The 18,609-nt window shown below is 40.7% G+C and overlaps 1 protein-coding gene across 2 annotated transcripts in view; it reads left to right on the top strand.

The window, feature by feature from the left end:
- ST7 (suppression of tumorigenicity 7) overlaps window positions 1–18,609 on the top strand; it is a 154,809-nt gene that overhangs the window by 71,762 nt on the left and 64,438 nt on the right. For both annotated transcript variants that reach the window (XM_082311352.1, XM_082311353.1), the window contains exon 2: window positions 11,849–11,931. In XM_082311352.1, coding sequence (XP_082167478.1) covers window positions 11,849–11,931 — 83 coding nt within the window. The remainder of the gene's footprint in view (window positions 1–11,848; window positions 11,932–18,609) is intronic.

Here is an 18,609-nt window from a genome sequence, read left to right on the forward strand (position 1 = left end):
CTGGCCTGATTTTTGAGGAAGTCGGAGTTCCCATAGCTCAAGTCAGAGTCAAGGGGGGAACTTGCAAAGAGGACCTTCAGCCATTACCTGCCTGTTTTGAGACCCCGATCTGCGTGATGCAATGGAAGGGAAGGGCAGCGTTGCTGACCAGCCGTGCTTCTGGCACGCCCCCCCTTTAGCTCACAGGGCAGTGCGCAAAACCCAGTGCAAAAACCAAGACATAGCCTGTTAATCACAAAGAGAAATACTTTTTTTTTTTTTTTTAAAGCTGCTTTCTGTTGATCACAAAGAGAAATACTTTTTTTTTTTTTTAAAGCTGCTTTCTGCATCATGGTATCTGCAATCCAGCCGTAGTTTGATACAGCGTGACATGCAGAATATTTCCCTAGAGTTAGTTACTGAAATGTGGGGGTTCACTCTTCAGCTCCTTGATGTCCACCTGGAGAATTCAGACAGGTAAATGGGCATTTACTTTTACAGGTTCCAGGCTGGACCTAAACGTGGGAGCTTCCAAACACAGCTTTGAATTTTCAAGTTAAAGCCAATACAGTATCTGACTGGGTCAACAACAGGGGTGAGAACACAGGTTATAGTGAAGTCCTGCGCAGGTGTTATTTCTCATGCAAGCTTCTCGTCTATCAGGTGTGCTACATTTGGCTAATTTAGTCGTGCATTTTTCACTTCTCTCTCCACACTGTTTGGCTTTAGAGGAAGAGAGACCTGACAGTAGCTGGTGGGTAACACAGCGTCCTGGGTTTAGTGTATTTGTGTGGTGTTTCTGAACAGCCTGACTGCTGTGGCAGTCGAGTGACTGTTCTGCATGGCGCTAACGCAGTCCCACCGAGTTCTGCCTGCAAGTCCTGCCCCGCTCCTTCTGTGGTCCTCCTACCTTCATGAGGAGACCCACCTCTGAAAAGATTCAGTCATTTTAAACAGAAGAAAGGAAAATTAAAGAAGACGCTATTGGACAGAATGCTATTTCACAGTTGTTTTCAGCCAGGTCAGCCACGGCTCATGTTTGGAATTAAAACCATGAAATATTCAATAAGAAACATAGTGGGTGTCTTGCGCTGCCTTTTCTCCTGGGATTTCATCAAAGGCTAAATCAGATAACATCCTTCTTGGTAATGAGGTAGTCTAAGTGGCATTTAATTTGTCTTCTCATGAAAGAAAACAAGCTTTAAAATGATGGACGCTCCAGTTTTGTCTAGCGGACACACGAGACCTTTGGAGGAAATTGCATTGGAGAGAGACTCGGGGCCTGTAGGGAGAGGAAGACCACCCTGGCCACAAGATGATCATGTTTTAAAAGTCTAACTTCATGCTATACTTCCATCAGGCCATGTGAGAGGGGTGCTCCCTCAGCCTCCGCAGCGCCATTTGCCATGCATTTGGTTGGAAATTCTTTCTCTGGAGCTCACTCTATTGAAAATCTTTATTATGCAAAATTCTCCCCCAAAGTTTGTCTCCTCATCAGTCAGGTCCTGAATGCAGATTGCAGTTCTGTCTACAGAGTTACCGCAGAGCCTTTTCCATTTTCATAAGTTTTGGGTGTCCTGAGAGACTGGTAGATAATGGAAATTATACAGCGCTTGTCAAACTTGCTGCTATGCTTTCTTTGAAATACCCCAAAATGGAGGCAAAGAGGTAAAAGTTTTCTACTTTTCTTCTTTTCCATTTGGTACAATTACTGTGTGAGTCACTCAGCTTTAAGAATGCTTTGAAGGGGAAAGTTGATTATTAGACACATGAGAATAATGAATCCCACTCGATGGAAAATTCATTTTTCCCTTCTTTTTGTGCCACATTACCCAGACCATCCATTACTGGGAAAAAATCCCTGCCGCATATAAAAAATTATCATAGGTAAAAATTCTCGTAGGAGAAAAATGGCATGAACACCCTATTGATTTTGTAAGTAGGAAGCATAGATGAGTTTTCAATGACAGGATAATGATATTACATATTGTAGATCTCCAGGGAGTTTTCCTGAGGTTGCTGGCTCTAATTATGAAAATGTTTTCCAGTCACCTCTATTCCAAGAAGCACCTTGCAATTTCTTGTATGCGAAGAGATCAGTATCTTAGAGACTCTGAAAATAGATGTGCTATATAGAGTGAGGCTGTCAAGGTTAGAACAGAAGTGTCTGGAATAGAATATATCTATCTCCAGAATTTAAAAAAAAAAAAAAAAAGTGTATGAAAAATAGTCAAAATTTTAGTCAAGATGCAAATTTCAGCCATATTTTCTGAATTTTTTTCATTGCGGAGACCATTTTTTTGGATGCACCAAACATGATGATCCTCATCTTTGTACGCCTATGAATGCAACACTCAAGCAAGGAAGGAAGATGTAGCACCGCTCATATCTGTAGGTTTAGTGCTCATATCAGATCCTGCCTGGAATAAATGGAGGCACAAAAGGAGGCTGCAGGGCAGCTGAGGGTGCTTTGTTCATGTGCCTCGTTTTGTCTTAGCATGGGAACGGCTCCTCCAAGAGAGGTTCCCAGATAATGTGAACCCATAGGATAATTTCTCTTTTGTGGAACGCCAGGAGTTGGTGGTGAAAACTCTTTGCATGATTTGTCTCTCTAGAGTAGATTAGCCTTTGTTATCTGTGGCACTGGAATTAATCACTGTGGCAAACTTTTAGTTTAGGGTATTCTTTAGACAGCTAATGAACCAAAATCAAGAAGATTTAATGGAGCTGTTACCTCCCTGAGTGTTGCATGAAAGAAGAGTGCAAAACTTCACCCTGTTCCATTGAGAGAACTGTGCTGATCTGGCACTTGGAACAAAAGCCATTAATTGTCTTAAATGACTCCAGATAATGAGGTTTAGTAATTGGCTTTTGTTTTAATACGGCTTTAAAAGGCTAAACCACGTAAATCTGTGTAGTGCCTCAGAATAAGCAACAGTTAAGGTAACAGGTAGGTTTGACTTCACAAACAGTGCCTGTCCAAACTGGATAGAGCCGTATCAGTTCCGTTACATGAATGATTAGTTGATGTTAAGAATAGTTTTAAAATATGGATTTCTTTGAACACTTTGGGGTGCAGAGTGGAAAATAAGGTCATTTTGTCCCAGTGCTTAGGTACATTTTTGCAATGAAATACATTACTATTGATTTTCAGTAGAGCCCCATTGCTGTGTGCCTTAAATTGAAGACTGAAAAGTCTTAAAATCATCTACCTGATAAACTGTGCCACAGCTGTACTCTGAAGAGCTCAGTATACTCCTGCTTTCTCTTACAAGTGTGTATCTAAAAAAAGGTAGAAGGTGTCTATACACAGTGATACGCTGCAGTCACATGAGAGACCATCAGGGAATGCATCCTCATTTGACTGTAGCATCACATCAGGATTTCCCCTGCTTTTGTGTTGGGGAAATTGCTGATACACACACATGCTGATATATGTGTGATTAGAAAAGGAAACCACAAGCTAACTGTGAAGGTGCCTTCTCTAGTATCTAGACTGGTTCTGCCTACAAAGACGCCTTGTAGTATTGCACGGTGAAGGAAATCCCCCATCACAAATCTGAGAGAGCGCTTCCTCCTGCAGTGCAACACTGAAGTAAAAATTAAGACAAGGACTCATACGTTTCTTGAAGCTTTAAAATCTGCACGGGAGACACGTATAATGACAGCATTTCAAATCAATTTGCAAGCAACCTGACTTTAGAAGAATTGAGGTTGAAAGTGTTGCAAGAGAATTTCACTAAGAACCAACCAACAACCCAGTTTTACACATCCACATCTCTAAAAATCCAAATATGAATATCTCTACTCAATACGTCATTGCTCATCCTTCGTGCCTCATTCTTATTTGGCCCTGTTCTTCCCTTCCATTTGTATGTTATTAATACCAGGAGTCTGCTTATAGCATTAGGACACTGTGATGGTCATAAAGAAATGCACAGTACTTCAATCCCTGACAGCTACGGGCTGTAAGGTCCCAGGAAACAGTTTCTCCCTCGTTTTCTTTGTCTTTAAATGGAAATGCCGTGGGGCTTTTTTGGGTTTGGTTGTTTTTTTGGTTTGTTTTTTTTTTTTTTTAAACGGGGTTTTTGCTGCCAATATATTAGCAAATCTTGATGTTCATGCAGCATGCTGTGCAATTAACAGGAGCTGTGTAATTAACTCATGTCACCACTGCATTGTGAAAGCAAGAGGAAATGTCCCTGTCCCTTGGCGGGGGCAGCTATATGGCAGCAAATTTACATTATAATAGCTGCTTTCACCGGGGAGAGTTGATCTTTTATTCTCCCCAAATCCACGAGGTAGGGAGTTCATGATCTCAGATAAATGGAATAGCAAAATACTGTGCTTGAGTCTAGCTATCCTAAGTAGGTTTTAGTATTTAAATTCACAAGAGTATTTAAATTCACTCCTTGGGGTGAGTATAGTGCATCCTGTGCCCGTATGTCCAGCCTGTCTGCTCCTGGGGGAAAGTGTAGCAGCTGACCTTAACAGGACATTCTGGGAAAATATAGTTGGGAATGGGAATCGTTAGTAGCATCTTGTGTTAAGTGCCTTAGTTTGTGAGACAAGGCTTTGGGGTGTATTTGATACCAAGGAATAACTTGTTGACAGTATCTCTTCTTAAATGACGAAAGCTGTTAGTGTTGGCAGCCTTGTTTCTCCCAGTGAAAAAATACTTCTGAATTGCAAACCATCTTTTGCTAAAGTAAAAATAGCCTTTATTTACATTCATGTTGCATGTGTCATTTCTTATGTATATTTTTTGCTTTTGCTGTTCTTGTCTCTATCTTCTTTCTACGCATGTTAATTTTTATTGCCATTCCATTTTTAAATTTTCTTTTAACTCATCTCTGTATTATACTTGTCTATCTCTAATCTGGTTTTTCTTCTCCCTTTCCCAAGTCACAGTAGTGTCTAAGTGGTTTTTTGTCTTCCAGATCTGGTTACCTTGATTCACCTGTATGTCCTTCTGCCCTCAGTTCTATGATGGCTCCTGTCTCTTACCTGTTCTCTTTCACTGTATATTATTCTCAGTGCGGATGAGCAATCTTAATGTCTAACAGGGTGAATGGTTAATGCACTCTGAAGGACACAGTATAGTCATCTAAGTCCCAAAAGCTCCAGAACCAGCACAGACTAATTCCTGATAGGACTGAGCTGGAATTTTGACCAATCTGATAACTTTTGGACATTATAACGTGAATATAGACCTGGCGTTGAAAAGCAGGCCAGCACTGATCTTTGTGTCACTTTGGTTTACAGATATTCAATGCATTAAAATGTTGAGGAGAATGATTAAATTGAATTTGTTAGCAATCCTCAGGCAGGGCTGTTTGGGAAAAGATAGACTGAATTTGCTAAGGCTTGTTTCAGTTTTCCGTGCTGGACATAATTTGCTCCTTGGGCCACTGGGTCACAAAGTGGAGAGAATGTTATTGCCGTCATCTGCAACCCTCAAAATTCTCTATTTTTTAGTTATAAGTAAATGAATGGTTTTGACCTGGAACTGGTACTGTATTATTGCCTTCTGCTCTTTCTTCTCTTTGGGCTGAGCTTTGTGGCTGAAAAGCCTCTCCCATGATACCAACTTCTCTCCAGAGTAGACCATCCCTACTCAACTCTCCCTTTTTATTGTGGTAAAGGTATTCTGTTGAAAGGGAAAACCTACATTTAAGATGTGGAAACATGGAAGAGAGAGTGTGGTGGTCTTCCCTCCAGAAAGTTTTATTTCACTAATCAGAAATACCTGTAAGGGCAGAACTTTGATTATGTGCAACTATGTAGTTAACCAGAGTTCATTATTTATCTGAAGTAATCGGTAGCTTTTGGCACACCACCATTTTCTCTCACCTGGGCTCTGATCCATCATTCGCTGAGAGCAACAGAGCACTTCACTGGCCATTAGCTTAGGCTCCAGACGTCTGAATGTGACTCTCATTCAGCCTCATGCCTTTAGGACAAGAGTAGGTGGTTGAACAAAGTGAGTGGGCATCTGAATTTCCTTGTGCGCAGCACAGAGACACCGGCTGTTTCTGCCTGGAATGGCCACGTGTTTGTTTCTGAGTGACAATTTTTTTCAAGTTTTGAAAACAGATCTACACAAAGCCCTTATAGAAGGAAGTTCCATAGCATTTGCAACAAGTGAAAATGAAACTCACTGCAACATTCTTAAACTTTTGAATGCTGCTCCTTTGGTAATTTCTTCAAGGAGTTGGAAGAAGTTAAAAAAAAATCTTGGTAGCTTCCCAGGGAAAGCCCTGGTAAATGGTAAAAGATATGTTTTTCTGAGACAATACCCCATGCTAGCTTTAAATCTGGTGGGGTTTGTATTTATATTGAACTGGAGGCCATCATAGTATATAATGCATAATTCAGCCTGTTTTCCCAAAAGTGTGTTGTTAACATTCTTACGAGGAATGGGTTGAGGGTTCAAAAAAGTTATGTATAAATAGTTCAATTAAAGTCAAGGGTATGCAGCACTTTGTACTCAGAGGGGAATGTTATACATTTATTAAAAGAAGTTTATTGAACTTATTGTGCCCTCTTTGCTGACAGTTTGGTAGAAGGGTTTTTCACTGCTGCAACAGCTTTGAATCGGGGGGCTGCATTAATGCATGCTGAGGCCCCTGTGAATTAAGGCAGTCGCTGCCCCATCCTCTGTACCATGTTTGAACACCAGCTTGAATGGATGGTTGCAGTGAAAAGAAGCTGAACTGCTGTGTCAAAGGTCCTCAACGATAGGTTTCTTAGCTTGTCACCTGTCTAAACAATTTGGGCTCTTGGCACTGGTGTTATAAGAATCCGCATTGGTCTGCGTACCAAGCAAATATTATGGAGGGTGAAGACAGAAAGTGCAGCAAAATTTCTTAGTGACACAGATATTATAGCCATGATGACTTAAGGACCACTAATGCACAAGAAGGGCTCTGTGACTATAAGCTTTTCTGTGTTTTCTTACTATTCGTTCCCATAGAAGTTACTACTGTACCCAGAAACCTTGTCTTCCTTAGGAGCACGGAGATACTTGCACAAAAAGAGCTGTGCCTTCCTGTCTATTTCAATATGTTTGGATTTTTTATGTTTGATCTTTATTTCTGGGTCTGTAATGCATGTTTTTATTTGTACTAAGTTATTGATATATATTTATCTGTATTTTAAGATAACATTCTGTCGGGGGAATTATTTTTCCTCTTTGAAGTGCCATAAATGATGCAGTCCTGTCTTTGCTTAATCTGTTTGTGTATATGATTTGTGTCACATTGCTATTAAATTTTTATTTGCACCTTACTGTGCAAGCTACATAGCCTCACATTCAGAAGTAGGTAATGGGGCTGTAATTTTAGTAGATCCACACATGGGAACAGTAGGTAGTTTGCAATGCTCCCTCCCCTAATGATCTTCTAATGTAATTAACTGATACAGCAGCACAATGATACTTTGAGCAGTTTAACCCCAGTATTTCCCTCCTACTGTGGTTCCTCTCATGCTTGAAATCCGAACACCTCAAGTCCTTGAAGAAATTTGTAAAACAACATAGTGCTTTATCACCTTCAGTGATTCATTTTACATGATTCCAGGATTTTGTCACTTGAAAAATATCTGGATTTTCCTCTCTTGTTTTTTCCCGTGTAGAGAATGAATCACGGGTATTGGCAATGAGTAACATACATAACAGGAATGAAACGGCATCAGCTTTCAAGAACATTTCAATCGCCACTTTCGATTAGCCTCAACAGGGAATATTAGATATGACTTGTGTGTTTTTTTAGTTTGTCTGCCATGAATTGAATTGGATGTAAATTAATCTCTGTAAGCATGCACAGTTAATAATGAAATAACAGTCCTTGCCTAGATATTATACACTAGGATGGAATGATTTACCAAGGTAACGTAGGCACCTTTGGAAATGTAATTAGTACCTTATTCTGAATGATTCAAGCATGATTAAAATGAAAGCCATAAAGAGAAGGGAAGAAAGAGGAGGGTGGGTATTTGTATGGCCAGGAGCCTCTCATAAGCGGACATGCTTGGCTTGTTTAGACCGCATTTATAGGTCATGCTGGTTTTCTTTAAAAGAAAGCAGGCTGTACTGTATTCCATCATCTCTACTAACACACCTAAAATAAATCATTCATCGTCAAAAGCCTGTGGGAATAATTGGGATTTAACAGTAATTCAAATGAGTAGGCAGTGTAGGAACATCAGGCAAGTGCCTTTCTCTAGATACTCGTTAGATGCCCTTTTTAAGTCCTACCAAGGTACAGACAAGAGATGAACTCCCAAGCTGAATGACTGCACCATCTGCCCTTTGTGGACAGAAATAATTAGACACACACTGGCATGTTATGAAGTCAGAAGAAAGGACATACAGTACCACCTTTCACTGGTGATTCTACTTGGCTTCTATATTCTGCGGTCATCTTCTGCCGGTATCTTCAACTCTCAGTTCTCAGAAATCTCTCTCTGCTCCTCAATCCTGCTATTTCATCAAATTGAAACAGAGAAGAAAAATATTGCTATCCAGTTTTAGGCAGATAGGCTTTTAGCATTATCTAATGGCTCTAGTTTGCTGCAACACCCTGAAGGAAACCTGCGTACACTACAGGATGTAGACGTTGGATATGAAAGCGATTTCTCCAGTGTCAGAATGCTGACTGTAAAGAAATACTCCTTTTTGGATAATGATACGTATCAGATAACCCCAAAATGGGCTGATTTTTACTTTGGGGATTAATATTATGAGAACTGGGCCTTGATGTAGTTTCCACTGAAACAATGACTGAATTCTCATTGACTTCAGAATAAAAATAGTCTGACCACAGATCCTCCAGTGCTTAGTTTTACTGTTTTGGAGATATGTTTCTTATTACAAAATGTTTGCTTTTGGTAATAATATTTATGGAGACAAAGGGACTGGGAGGGTAGTTAGTAATTGGCAGAAGTTGATAGTTTTCATAATGGAACAGTAGATTCTTATATTTCATGAGTGGGAAGAAGAATGGCAAAAGGATTAGGGAGATACAGTCCAGATAATCAGCTCTGGTAGTTGAGTGCAACTGTAGCAAATCTACTGAGCTATTCCAGGTAGCTGGGAGTCTGGCCCATACAACCTAAGAGCATCCAGCGTCGTATCTGTTCACCTTGCCAGTTCCTATGACCGAGCTGTAAAAGTGAAGAATTGTAGCAGCCTCTGGTAAAGAGCATAAAGGAGCACCAGTATACATGCAAGCAAAGAAGAGAGCAGTAACGCTGGTGCAAATGACAGATAAATAAAATCCTATCTCCATTCAGATCTGAGGGTTTGTCTGTAAATCAGTATACATTGCTTGTAAAAGAGTGGTGACAGAGAAAAGCTAAGAGCATTTCTTAAGAGCCTCATTCATTCTACTCCATTGATGAGCTCCATGGAGCTAATTTGTTGAGAGGGCTCTTCCAAATGGGGATGCATTTCCCAAGTGAGTTTTATTGATGGCAGTCAGTAATAAGTGAGTATCTCATCACTGCTTAAGAAACTTTGTTCTCTTTGCAGCATTTCTTAGTGAAACAGGCAATAGGAATTCAAAGCAAATAGACTATCTCCGTATTCAATGGATATCCTCATGTGGAATCTTGTAAAACACAGGAGGCTTAGGTGGCTTCACAGCTTTGGAAATCAAATTTCCTCCAGGGTAATGGGAAAAATTTTTCCAGTTTAATAGGAAAAATTCCAGCATTCTGTGAGCTGTGAAGCTGTGGCGGAGGAACGGAAGAGAAAGCACCTCTGTAAAGTCTCCTGCTGCCTGGCTTTTCATGTTATTGTTGGCACTGCAGCAGCACTGTGCTCCATGGGGGACACGGACGTCTATATCCCATCATAGCGTGTTCTCTCTCAGGAATATTCTAACCTAAGCAGAGGAAGTAATTTCACTGGCAGTCTGAAATTTCCCCAGTGACACAGTTTGATTATGTCTCTGGCTTACGCTTGCATTCCAGAATGAGGAATATTTCTTCTAAAGGACTCATGGGTGGTTTGTAGAAGCCAAAGCTATTTCAGTCTCTCCATTCCTCTTCCTTCTTAGCAGGTACTGGGGCTGGAGAAAGCAGGGACTAATATTTCAAAGTCAGCTTGTATTAGACATTAAAAAAAAAGAAAGAGTGGGAACAGGAAAAAAAGAAATAAGATGTGGGAAGATCCCAACTATTGAGCCAGAGCTGGCATAAATCAGTGTAGCTGTGTTGTACACAGTAAAATTGGGGATGTTATGCTGAGTTACACTGGCTGAGAACCTGGCATCCAATTCATTTGTGAAAGAAAATGTACGATGGAATTAAAAACCACCAAACTAGTTCTTTATTATATCAGCTTGGTGCTTAATGCTACTCCAGTGGAGCAGAAAATGACACTTCCATTTTAACAGTTTATGGCTTTTTCAAGAAAAAAAATATAGAAAATATGCAGCCAAAACCCAAACAAAGCAGCTGAATTGCAGGGTTTCAATCTCTTTTAGTGATGCATTTCTGGAAAACAATTTTCTGTTTTACTGGTCATGGAAAATTAATCATATGTTTGATGATTTGTATCCTGCTGTTGTTGTCTTCTCTTCATTTTTTGGCCCCATATTATTTAATTTCAGTAAGTGTCATTTCTAAATGGAACAGAATGAACTGAGGGCCTCCCACCTACGTATCCAGGTCTTTTATCAGTGTTTTTAAATGACTGACTGGCAGTCTGCTGCAAGCCTCTTAAATTTATCTGCTAACTATTATCACCTCCCTCCTCAGTCATGGATGCATGTATATATACAATATATATGCATGTATATACATTTATGTATATATGTATGAGAAGTACTTTGGCACTGGTTAAGGATGAGACCAGTAGGGTTTTTTACAGAAGATATTCTAACCCTCCATGTAGTTTAATAGAGGATGTTTTCATGTGGGGAAGATGGAGGTGATGGGAAGTTGAGAGTTTTCTTTAAACATCTAGAATTTAGTGGAAGAGCTCCAGTTCTCTCTAGTAGCTTCTGTAGAGTGACTCAAAACTTATAAAAAGATTATTTTATTGTCTTAAGGCCACAGGGATTTTCTGTGGAGGGCCGAGCACAACTACCTGCTGATTCTCTCAGCAGCTTTGAAAATGGTATATGACTAGAAAAGGCCTTTGAATTTCCAGAAGCCCATACAGATGGCGTTGCCATTCCTTGCAGCTTGTCTGGCTTTGCTTCTGCCCTAGATTCCCGATAATCTGGACAGCTATCATGATTTTTACCCTTAATTATCAGAAAGCAGTTAGGTCTTTTCCTAATCTGTTTTATGCATTTATTCACTGTTTGCATACTGAGTGGTGCACCAACTTTAATGCAGTGGAATGAGTTAGGGAAATGCTATTATCTTCTACTTTATAAGTGAGGAACCAAGGTAATGAGAAGTAAAAGACTTTTAAAAATTTGTCCAGATAGTTTCACCAAGATCATACAGGATGTTGACACAATGTTGAATGCAGGACATTGAGATCGACTCCTAAGATTTCTAACTGTAATGGAGTAGCAAAGGCAGATAATAAAATGTCTTCCATATATCATGGGGAATCCCGAACTTGGTGTCAGTGGAGCGCTGACTGGAATACGAAAGACCCAATTGTGTGTGTAACTGTTTTCCAATGCCTTGTGACTGAGTCTTGTGAAAACAAAATTCTGCATGTGGCAGTCTAGTGCTCTGCTTTATTACATCAGGCAGATGGAACAGGATGTTCTTTGAATTGTCTTTTTAATCAGAATTAAGGTAATAACCTATCTGAAGTTGGAAAGCAGTTGGGAGGAGGAGGGGACACGTGGAAAACATGTCCTGCTCTTGTACTCATGGTTTCCTCTCTTTTCTTTTTCAGTGAGTATGTTTTTGAACACATTAACCCCCAAGTTCTATGTTGCCCTGACAGGCACTTCCTCGTTAATCTCGGGACTTATTTTGGTAAGTACTAGATATATTAATATCACTTTACAAATTGATTTTGTTATCCAGAATGGGATTTCAGGCTTTGTCCAGATTAATATGTGTCTTTTTCTTTTTTTCCCTTAAATTTACATTTCTGCAGTACATAAAATTTGTATTTCTTTATTTGTATTTCTTTTTCTATGGGGACAAAAAAAAAGAGAGAAAATGTTTCAGTGCTATGTGTCTTTGAAGAAAAAAAGTCTTGAAGGACAATGTGCCCCACTAACAACCCTATAGTAATTCATAACAAGTGTTTGCACATTAAGTGTTTCCATCAACAAGTACTACAGATATAAAAGGGACGGTAAAAAGAAGAGGAGGAGAGGTACCAACTATCTCAGCTTAGCATGGTCCTTTTAGAAAGTTATGGCAGGACTCGCTAGAGAAACAGTGAGCAGAATATTAGCAATGAACCCAGTTCTGGTGCCAAGATTCCAAGGCATAATTATTTCAGATCTTCACTTTTAAAATCTTTTGCATACATATCTGCCTATTTGCTTAAAGGTCTGAAGAGTATTTTTAAACCATTTAAAAACCCCTCCTCCCATACGTAATCCCTGAGGGCTTCGTTGTGCAAATTGATGCAGTGGAGTGAATCATAATACCATCACAGTGCAGGAGTCCAAAGCAGAGCATTTGCTCTGGATTTTACTCAGTGTCCTCATAGAAACAAATGGAGGTAAAAAACCTCTAAGAATCTGCGTGGTGTACTTAGGGTGTTATGCTTCTACTGGGCGGTTCTGTATCCTCACTGCTCAGTGTTGGCTTTCTACTTACACAAATGCATAGGATAGGATAGGATAGGATAGGATAGGATAGGATAGGATAGGATAGGATAGGAAGGATAGAATAGAATAGAATAGAATAGAATAGACTATTTCAGTTGGAAGGGACCTACAACAATCACCTAGTCCAACTGCCTGACCACTTCAGGGCTGACCAAGTTAAAGCATGTCATTAAGGGCGTTGTCCAAATGCCTCTCAAACACTGACAGGCTTGGGGCATCGACCACCTTCCTTGGAAGCTTGTTCCAGCATCTGACCAACCTCTCAGTAAAAAAATGCTTCCTAATGTCCAGTCTAAACCTCCCCTGGCACAGCTTTGAACCATTCCCATGCATCCCATCACTGGATACCAGGGAGAAGAGATCAGGACTTCCTTTTCTTCCTCAGGGGAAGGTTGTCTTTCTTTTAGTCTTGTTTGTTCAATCAGTCTTAGGTCCTTTGCCTAAAAACAAGTTGTACGCTTTTACAATCTGCTGGATACACGCTGCAGAGCCTCCCTCACCATACCAAGCTAGGCATGTGATTGGGAGACCGATGAGACCAATTTTAGGAGTGTAGTTACCATAGTGGTAAGTGGAAAGAGACAGACATGGCTAGGGGCTGGTTCACATCACCTCAGATCTACTGACCTCAGAGAAATCTGAAAGCAACTAGAATCCTAACTAAACTGTATCAGTTTGGTGTGGGAAATGTGCACCTCTCACTTCCACGTTGCCTGTAGCTGATGTAGACAAAGAAATGGCATCCTTGACTCCTGAATGCCTGTGAGACTCTCATCACTTAGATGATTTCAGGTATAAAGCATCAGGTGCACTGCTGCTGTGCCTTGCTCTGGGGCTTCCTTGTAGCAGAAGGCAATTACTTAATGCCTGCATCTTGGGCATTCATCATCCTTGTATGGATTGAGCCCCAAAGCACAGGACAGAGCTCCAGAGACATCAGCAGATCTTTCAGAATATGAACAGGACCCAGACCTGTAAGGCTTGGATTCAGTTCAGCACAACTCCCTCAAATGCACGGGAGGAAAATACTGCATGTTACATTCAGTACTCTCACTCAGAAAGAAGAAACCGTCAAAAGGCCAGGCCCCGCCGCCAAGATGAGAAGGAATGAGAGAAATAACACGGGTTCCACAGGCACAATTCCATATTTGTTGTTGGGGACTGAAGACAGCGGGAGGAGGTGGCAAGAAAAATACAGTTTGTGCCCTGTGGAAATACCTTACAGAATCAAACAGGAACAAAAACCCTAAAGAGAGACTACATTATCTGTAGCTAAATTCTGTGTATAGCATGATTGCAAATGTAGGTACATTTTGTACTGTAGTCATGAAGGCAGTTTCTGAGGAATGAGCTCAGTAGGAGATTTGTGAGCAAGAAATTTCCAAGTGCTGTACTTTGATGGAAAGTAACAAAAGGAAGTGGCAAGGAGTATTCAAGGCTGGGATATGAAGAGGGAGGAAAAGGGCACCAATAGAAGCCTTCCAAGAAGAGATTAGTGAAGAAATTCACTAAATGCTTTATGACAAAGTCCATTATGAACAAGTTGAAGAACAGTGAGGTGATGGAGGTGTAGACACAGACTGAAAGAAGATTGAAAGCCTTTTTTGTGGACCTTCTCTACTGCTATCAGTTGTTCTCTGCTGTTCATATGCCACCATCCTAAGTGTGCAAAAGATAGGTTGTTACCTGGCCAGGCAGGTAACAGCCAGGAACCCTAGGTTGTAGGGACCGGTGTCTGTGCTGAGAGGAACATGTGGTCTGTAAAGTGGAACAGACCATGCATCAGGGAAGACAGCTGAGTAAGTTCTCGTGAGGTAGTGCTAGCCAGTCACTAGCCCAATTATGCTTTGGATTAATTATTTCTTAATAATCTTGCTGTTTACCAATGGCCCTGTAACATGCTGAATTGCCTGCATTATCACCCACTTACCTGTCACACTACGCAGCATCTGCAGTTCTAAAGGATTCTTAATCTTGCTAATGGTATTAGTGAAACTCTTTTATAAAATAAACATTCTCTTGTCAAATCTACATCGCTGGGGTATTTTTCAGACTAGATGTACTAATATTCCTTGGAATTTTCCACCATATGGTCTGGCAGATTTCTTTCTATTATCAGTTGGCTGCAATTCCTAATCAAAAGGAGAAATCACAGCACTGCAGGTTATGAAATGATGGAAAATTCCATCATTTCAGAACTGTGGTAACCAATTGGAAAATGAATGCTTTTCCTATTTCATGTTTGGGTCATGAGTCTGCGGAGTTCATCTTTGGGCAATTGCATGTTACGTGACTCCTTTGCAAAACACTACTCTCCCATCTTATTTTGTCTCTTACTTTGTTTTCATTCTTTAGGTAAAATTCTGGCCTTGCTGTAGGCAATGTGACTTAAATGAAGCAAGGATTTCAGACCTTTTTTTTCTTTCCTGGATAGCTGAGAACCGTACAGAAAAGACTTTTCTATCTCAAGCATTTTCCTTAATAATTACTTGACTACAGCACATCATAGTTTAAAATGAACAATTTGTATTCATTTCATCCCTGCACTATTTTAGGCATCAAAAATAGGAACCAAATTAAGTCCCAAGCTGCATTAGAAATATTGTATTGGAAACTTGGTTCCACCACAGTTACTTCTAGTCCAGTAAAAAACAGGGTTCTGTCTCACAGAGTACAATGAGCTGTATTGTATTCGGTGTCTGAGAGGCTAAGGTTTTCCACAGGTAGGGTAATAAAGCTGTCGTGAAGCACAACTGGCGTCCAGTAAATGCTGTGAACTGGAACTACGTAAATGCCACTGAGATTTCTAAATAAGGCCACGTATTTAACGTACAGTTGTCACCAGAGTGAAAGTTGTTTAGCAAATGCGGGTGGCATTTGCACTGCAAACTGATGGAGTCCCAGTTCTAACACAGCACAGGCAGAAGTGAACCCCAGTCTTGAATCTCCACCAAGAATGCCTTGTTATTCTACTTCAGAGCTTGGGACAATAATGAGAGTTTTCTGCTACACAATGAGAAACATTCTGCAATGAACAAATACCAGGTCTTTCAGAGATAAGTATTAGAAAGCCAGTCTACAGAGGCAGAGCATGAGTGCTGAGTCTACACACTGGCTAGCGTTGAGGAGGTGGGCTGTCTGCTGCTACCTGAGTATGTGTATAGTATGGGAGAGTCCCAGCCCTTTGTAGCCAATGGCACTAGTACAGGAAGTCTGAGAGGACCTGAATAACACAGAAGGGACCTGTCTTATTTTCTGTAGATACTAATTGTTCTTCTACTTGTTTCGTTACCTTTGTGTAGTCTGCTGCAGAGGGGCAGAAAGGTGACTTGAGTCCTGGGTGTTGCCACAGACTCCAGGAAAGTCTGACAATTGTGCAGGGACAATCTGTGGCGGCTGAAAAGCGATACGTGGTAATTGTTCAAGTTTCTGCTCTGCTTAGCAGAGGCTGACAGGTCCGGGAGGGCAGAATCCTTGTAGGGAGTTCCTAAGAAACTGGAAACACTTGGCAAGGAGCAGATGAGAGAGGAAGGGTCTGTAGGAAGGCAGGCTACAACCCAGTCCACAGACAAGAGAAAGGTATCATAAGTAGCTGGGGTCTACGCAGTGTTGAAAGAAGTACTATACTTAGTCCAGGCAATACATTATTTTCTTTCCCATTTCTGTATTTCCAGAGGTAGATGAACTGTAAGTAAATAGCTATTTATTTTGAATAAGCTGCTTGTTAGCACTGCATGTATCTTCTCGTGCTGAGTCCTTGAGATAAGACAAGTGGGGGTTCGGTAACCAGGAGCAGAGTCTAAGAGGATGCTAAACGGGGGTATTTTAAACAGAAGGAACGGGGCTGCATAGCCTTTAAGAGTGATACACTGAGAGCATGGTCAGAGGCGTACTGCTTCCTAGAACCAAGCTGGGCAGGACTGGAGGACCTGTTTGAGTCACTGGCTACCCCTAACAGCTAAATAAAACAGACCAGGGGGCTTACTTTGTCCAAAGGCAAGTGCCATTGTATAGTCACATCCTCCCAAAACAGGATGATCTTTTCCATACTGTCTACTGGAGACAGCCCCTGGGCTGCGATATCCCCAGAACATGTCCAGTCCTTGCCCGGGAGAGTTGGCACAGGCCAGGCAGCGTGCTAGCAAACAAACAGCATGGATGACTGAGCCAGCCAAGCCTCTGCTGCAGTCCCGTTTTATTTATCAAGTAGGCTTAGCCATTGAATCAAGTTCTGCTATCGTTATCCTGTTCCTCAAGAGAGTAAGTTTAATTTAAATCCATTAGACTGGTTGTTACCACCCCTCACATTAGAAGAGTATGCCAGATCTTACTCCTCTGAGACCTGGAAGTCTTATTACAAGGCTGAATGAGAACTCTGAGCTGTGGAAGTTGCCGGCAAACAAAACTCTCTACTGCTTCTGTTGAAGACTGAATACACGTACACTAGGAGAGGACTACAGAGAGTGTTCGCTTTAAGAGAGGATGCCTGTCTTGGATATGATAAACAGGAAAGCATAATTCAAATCGCTGATAGACATCACTACTTGGTCCAGTGAGAACCACCCTCAAAACCATCCCTTGTGAACTGATGCATTTATGATGGAATATCAGTTCTGAAAAACCATGCGCGAAGATGAGATATCCAAGTGACGCAGAACAGATTTGTTGCTACACAGAGAAATAAAATGATCCGGGATTGTCTGTACGTGAGAGCAGAGATAAGAAAGAGGATGACTGTAATGTTTTCATTGCACAGAGGAAGAAAAGTACCTGCACAAAGAAGCAAAAGGAAAAAAAGTCCAAAGCAAGTATCTGAAATACATTAGGAAGACTTATGAGTGATTAACCAGCTCTTACTTAACCCAAATATATTTGTCACCTACCAGTTGTTTTTTCATAGCCATGCATTTCTAGAAATCATCAATATGGGTTTTCCAAAATCAAATACTCTTACATTAAGCATTACCCATGCCAGATTAAAAAATAAAAATTCTAGATTTGGATTTCTAAACACACAAAGCTGGAAATGTTCAGAACAGGGTTTTAACTTGGCCTTTGTGAACGTAATGGTTTCAAAGATCCCTTGAGGGTTTGGAGATGTTTGACCCTGTTCCAATTTGAAAGCACAGGCACCAATTAGAAAGAACCCAGAGAAGTTTGCCACTGCTGTGAGGGGGACGAGGTCTGTGAAGCTGAGCTCCCCTCCCACTCTATGACAGAAATGAGGTGGCCTTTTCTTTCAGAAGTGGTGCGGAAATGATCTTTTGCCTTAATTTCTTCTCTGATCCAGATCTCTCTCAATGGGTAATTAATTCTTATAGTCAGCTATTGTTCTGCCAGATGATCTCTCATCTGCTGACCTGTCAAAAGCTTGTTGGCTTCACATTGCTTTCAAAGTGGCTGGTGCAGTTAGAAATCAAATTTGATTTATAGAAATCGGGTTTCAAAACAGCTGACACTGTCTGAGACAGGTGCAAAAATTCTGCGAAGAGAGTTTATTGTTTTGACTTCAGTACCAGATTACAGATTACCTTCTCATACACCCTGAACAAATGACTCCAAGCAAAGGCTTATTATGATGATGATTTATGGCTTTAATTTCTAAGAGACCATATGCATTGAGATCTGGCTGATGTTTCCTGGCACTGGATTCACTCAACATTGCAAATATTTTTCAAAGCTGCCTTAAACAATTTACGAGCTTTAATGCCATTTTTAAAAGTAATTAATGTATTAGTAAGTCTAGGGAGGCAGACTTACAGCAAGTTCCTGTCACTCAGCTGAACCGTGACCACATATATATACATTCTTTCTGCTTGTACCCTCAGTTTCATTGAAATTCAGTGTGACAGTTTTCCAGCTGGTG

This window comes from Platalea leucorodia (genome assembly GCF_965183815.1).
Source record: "Platalea leucorodia genome assembly, chromosome: 4".
Lineage (NCBI taxonomy): Eukaryota > Metazoa > Chordata > Aves > Pelecaniformes > Threskiornithidae > Platalea > Platalea leucorodia.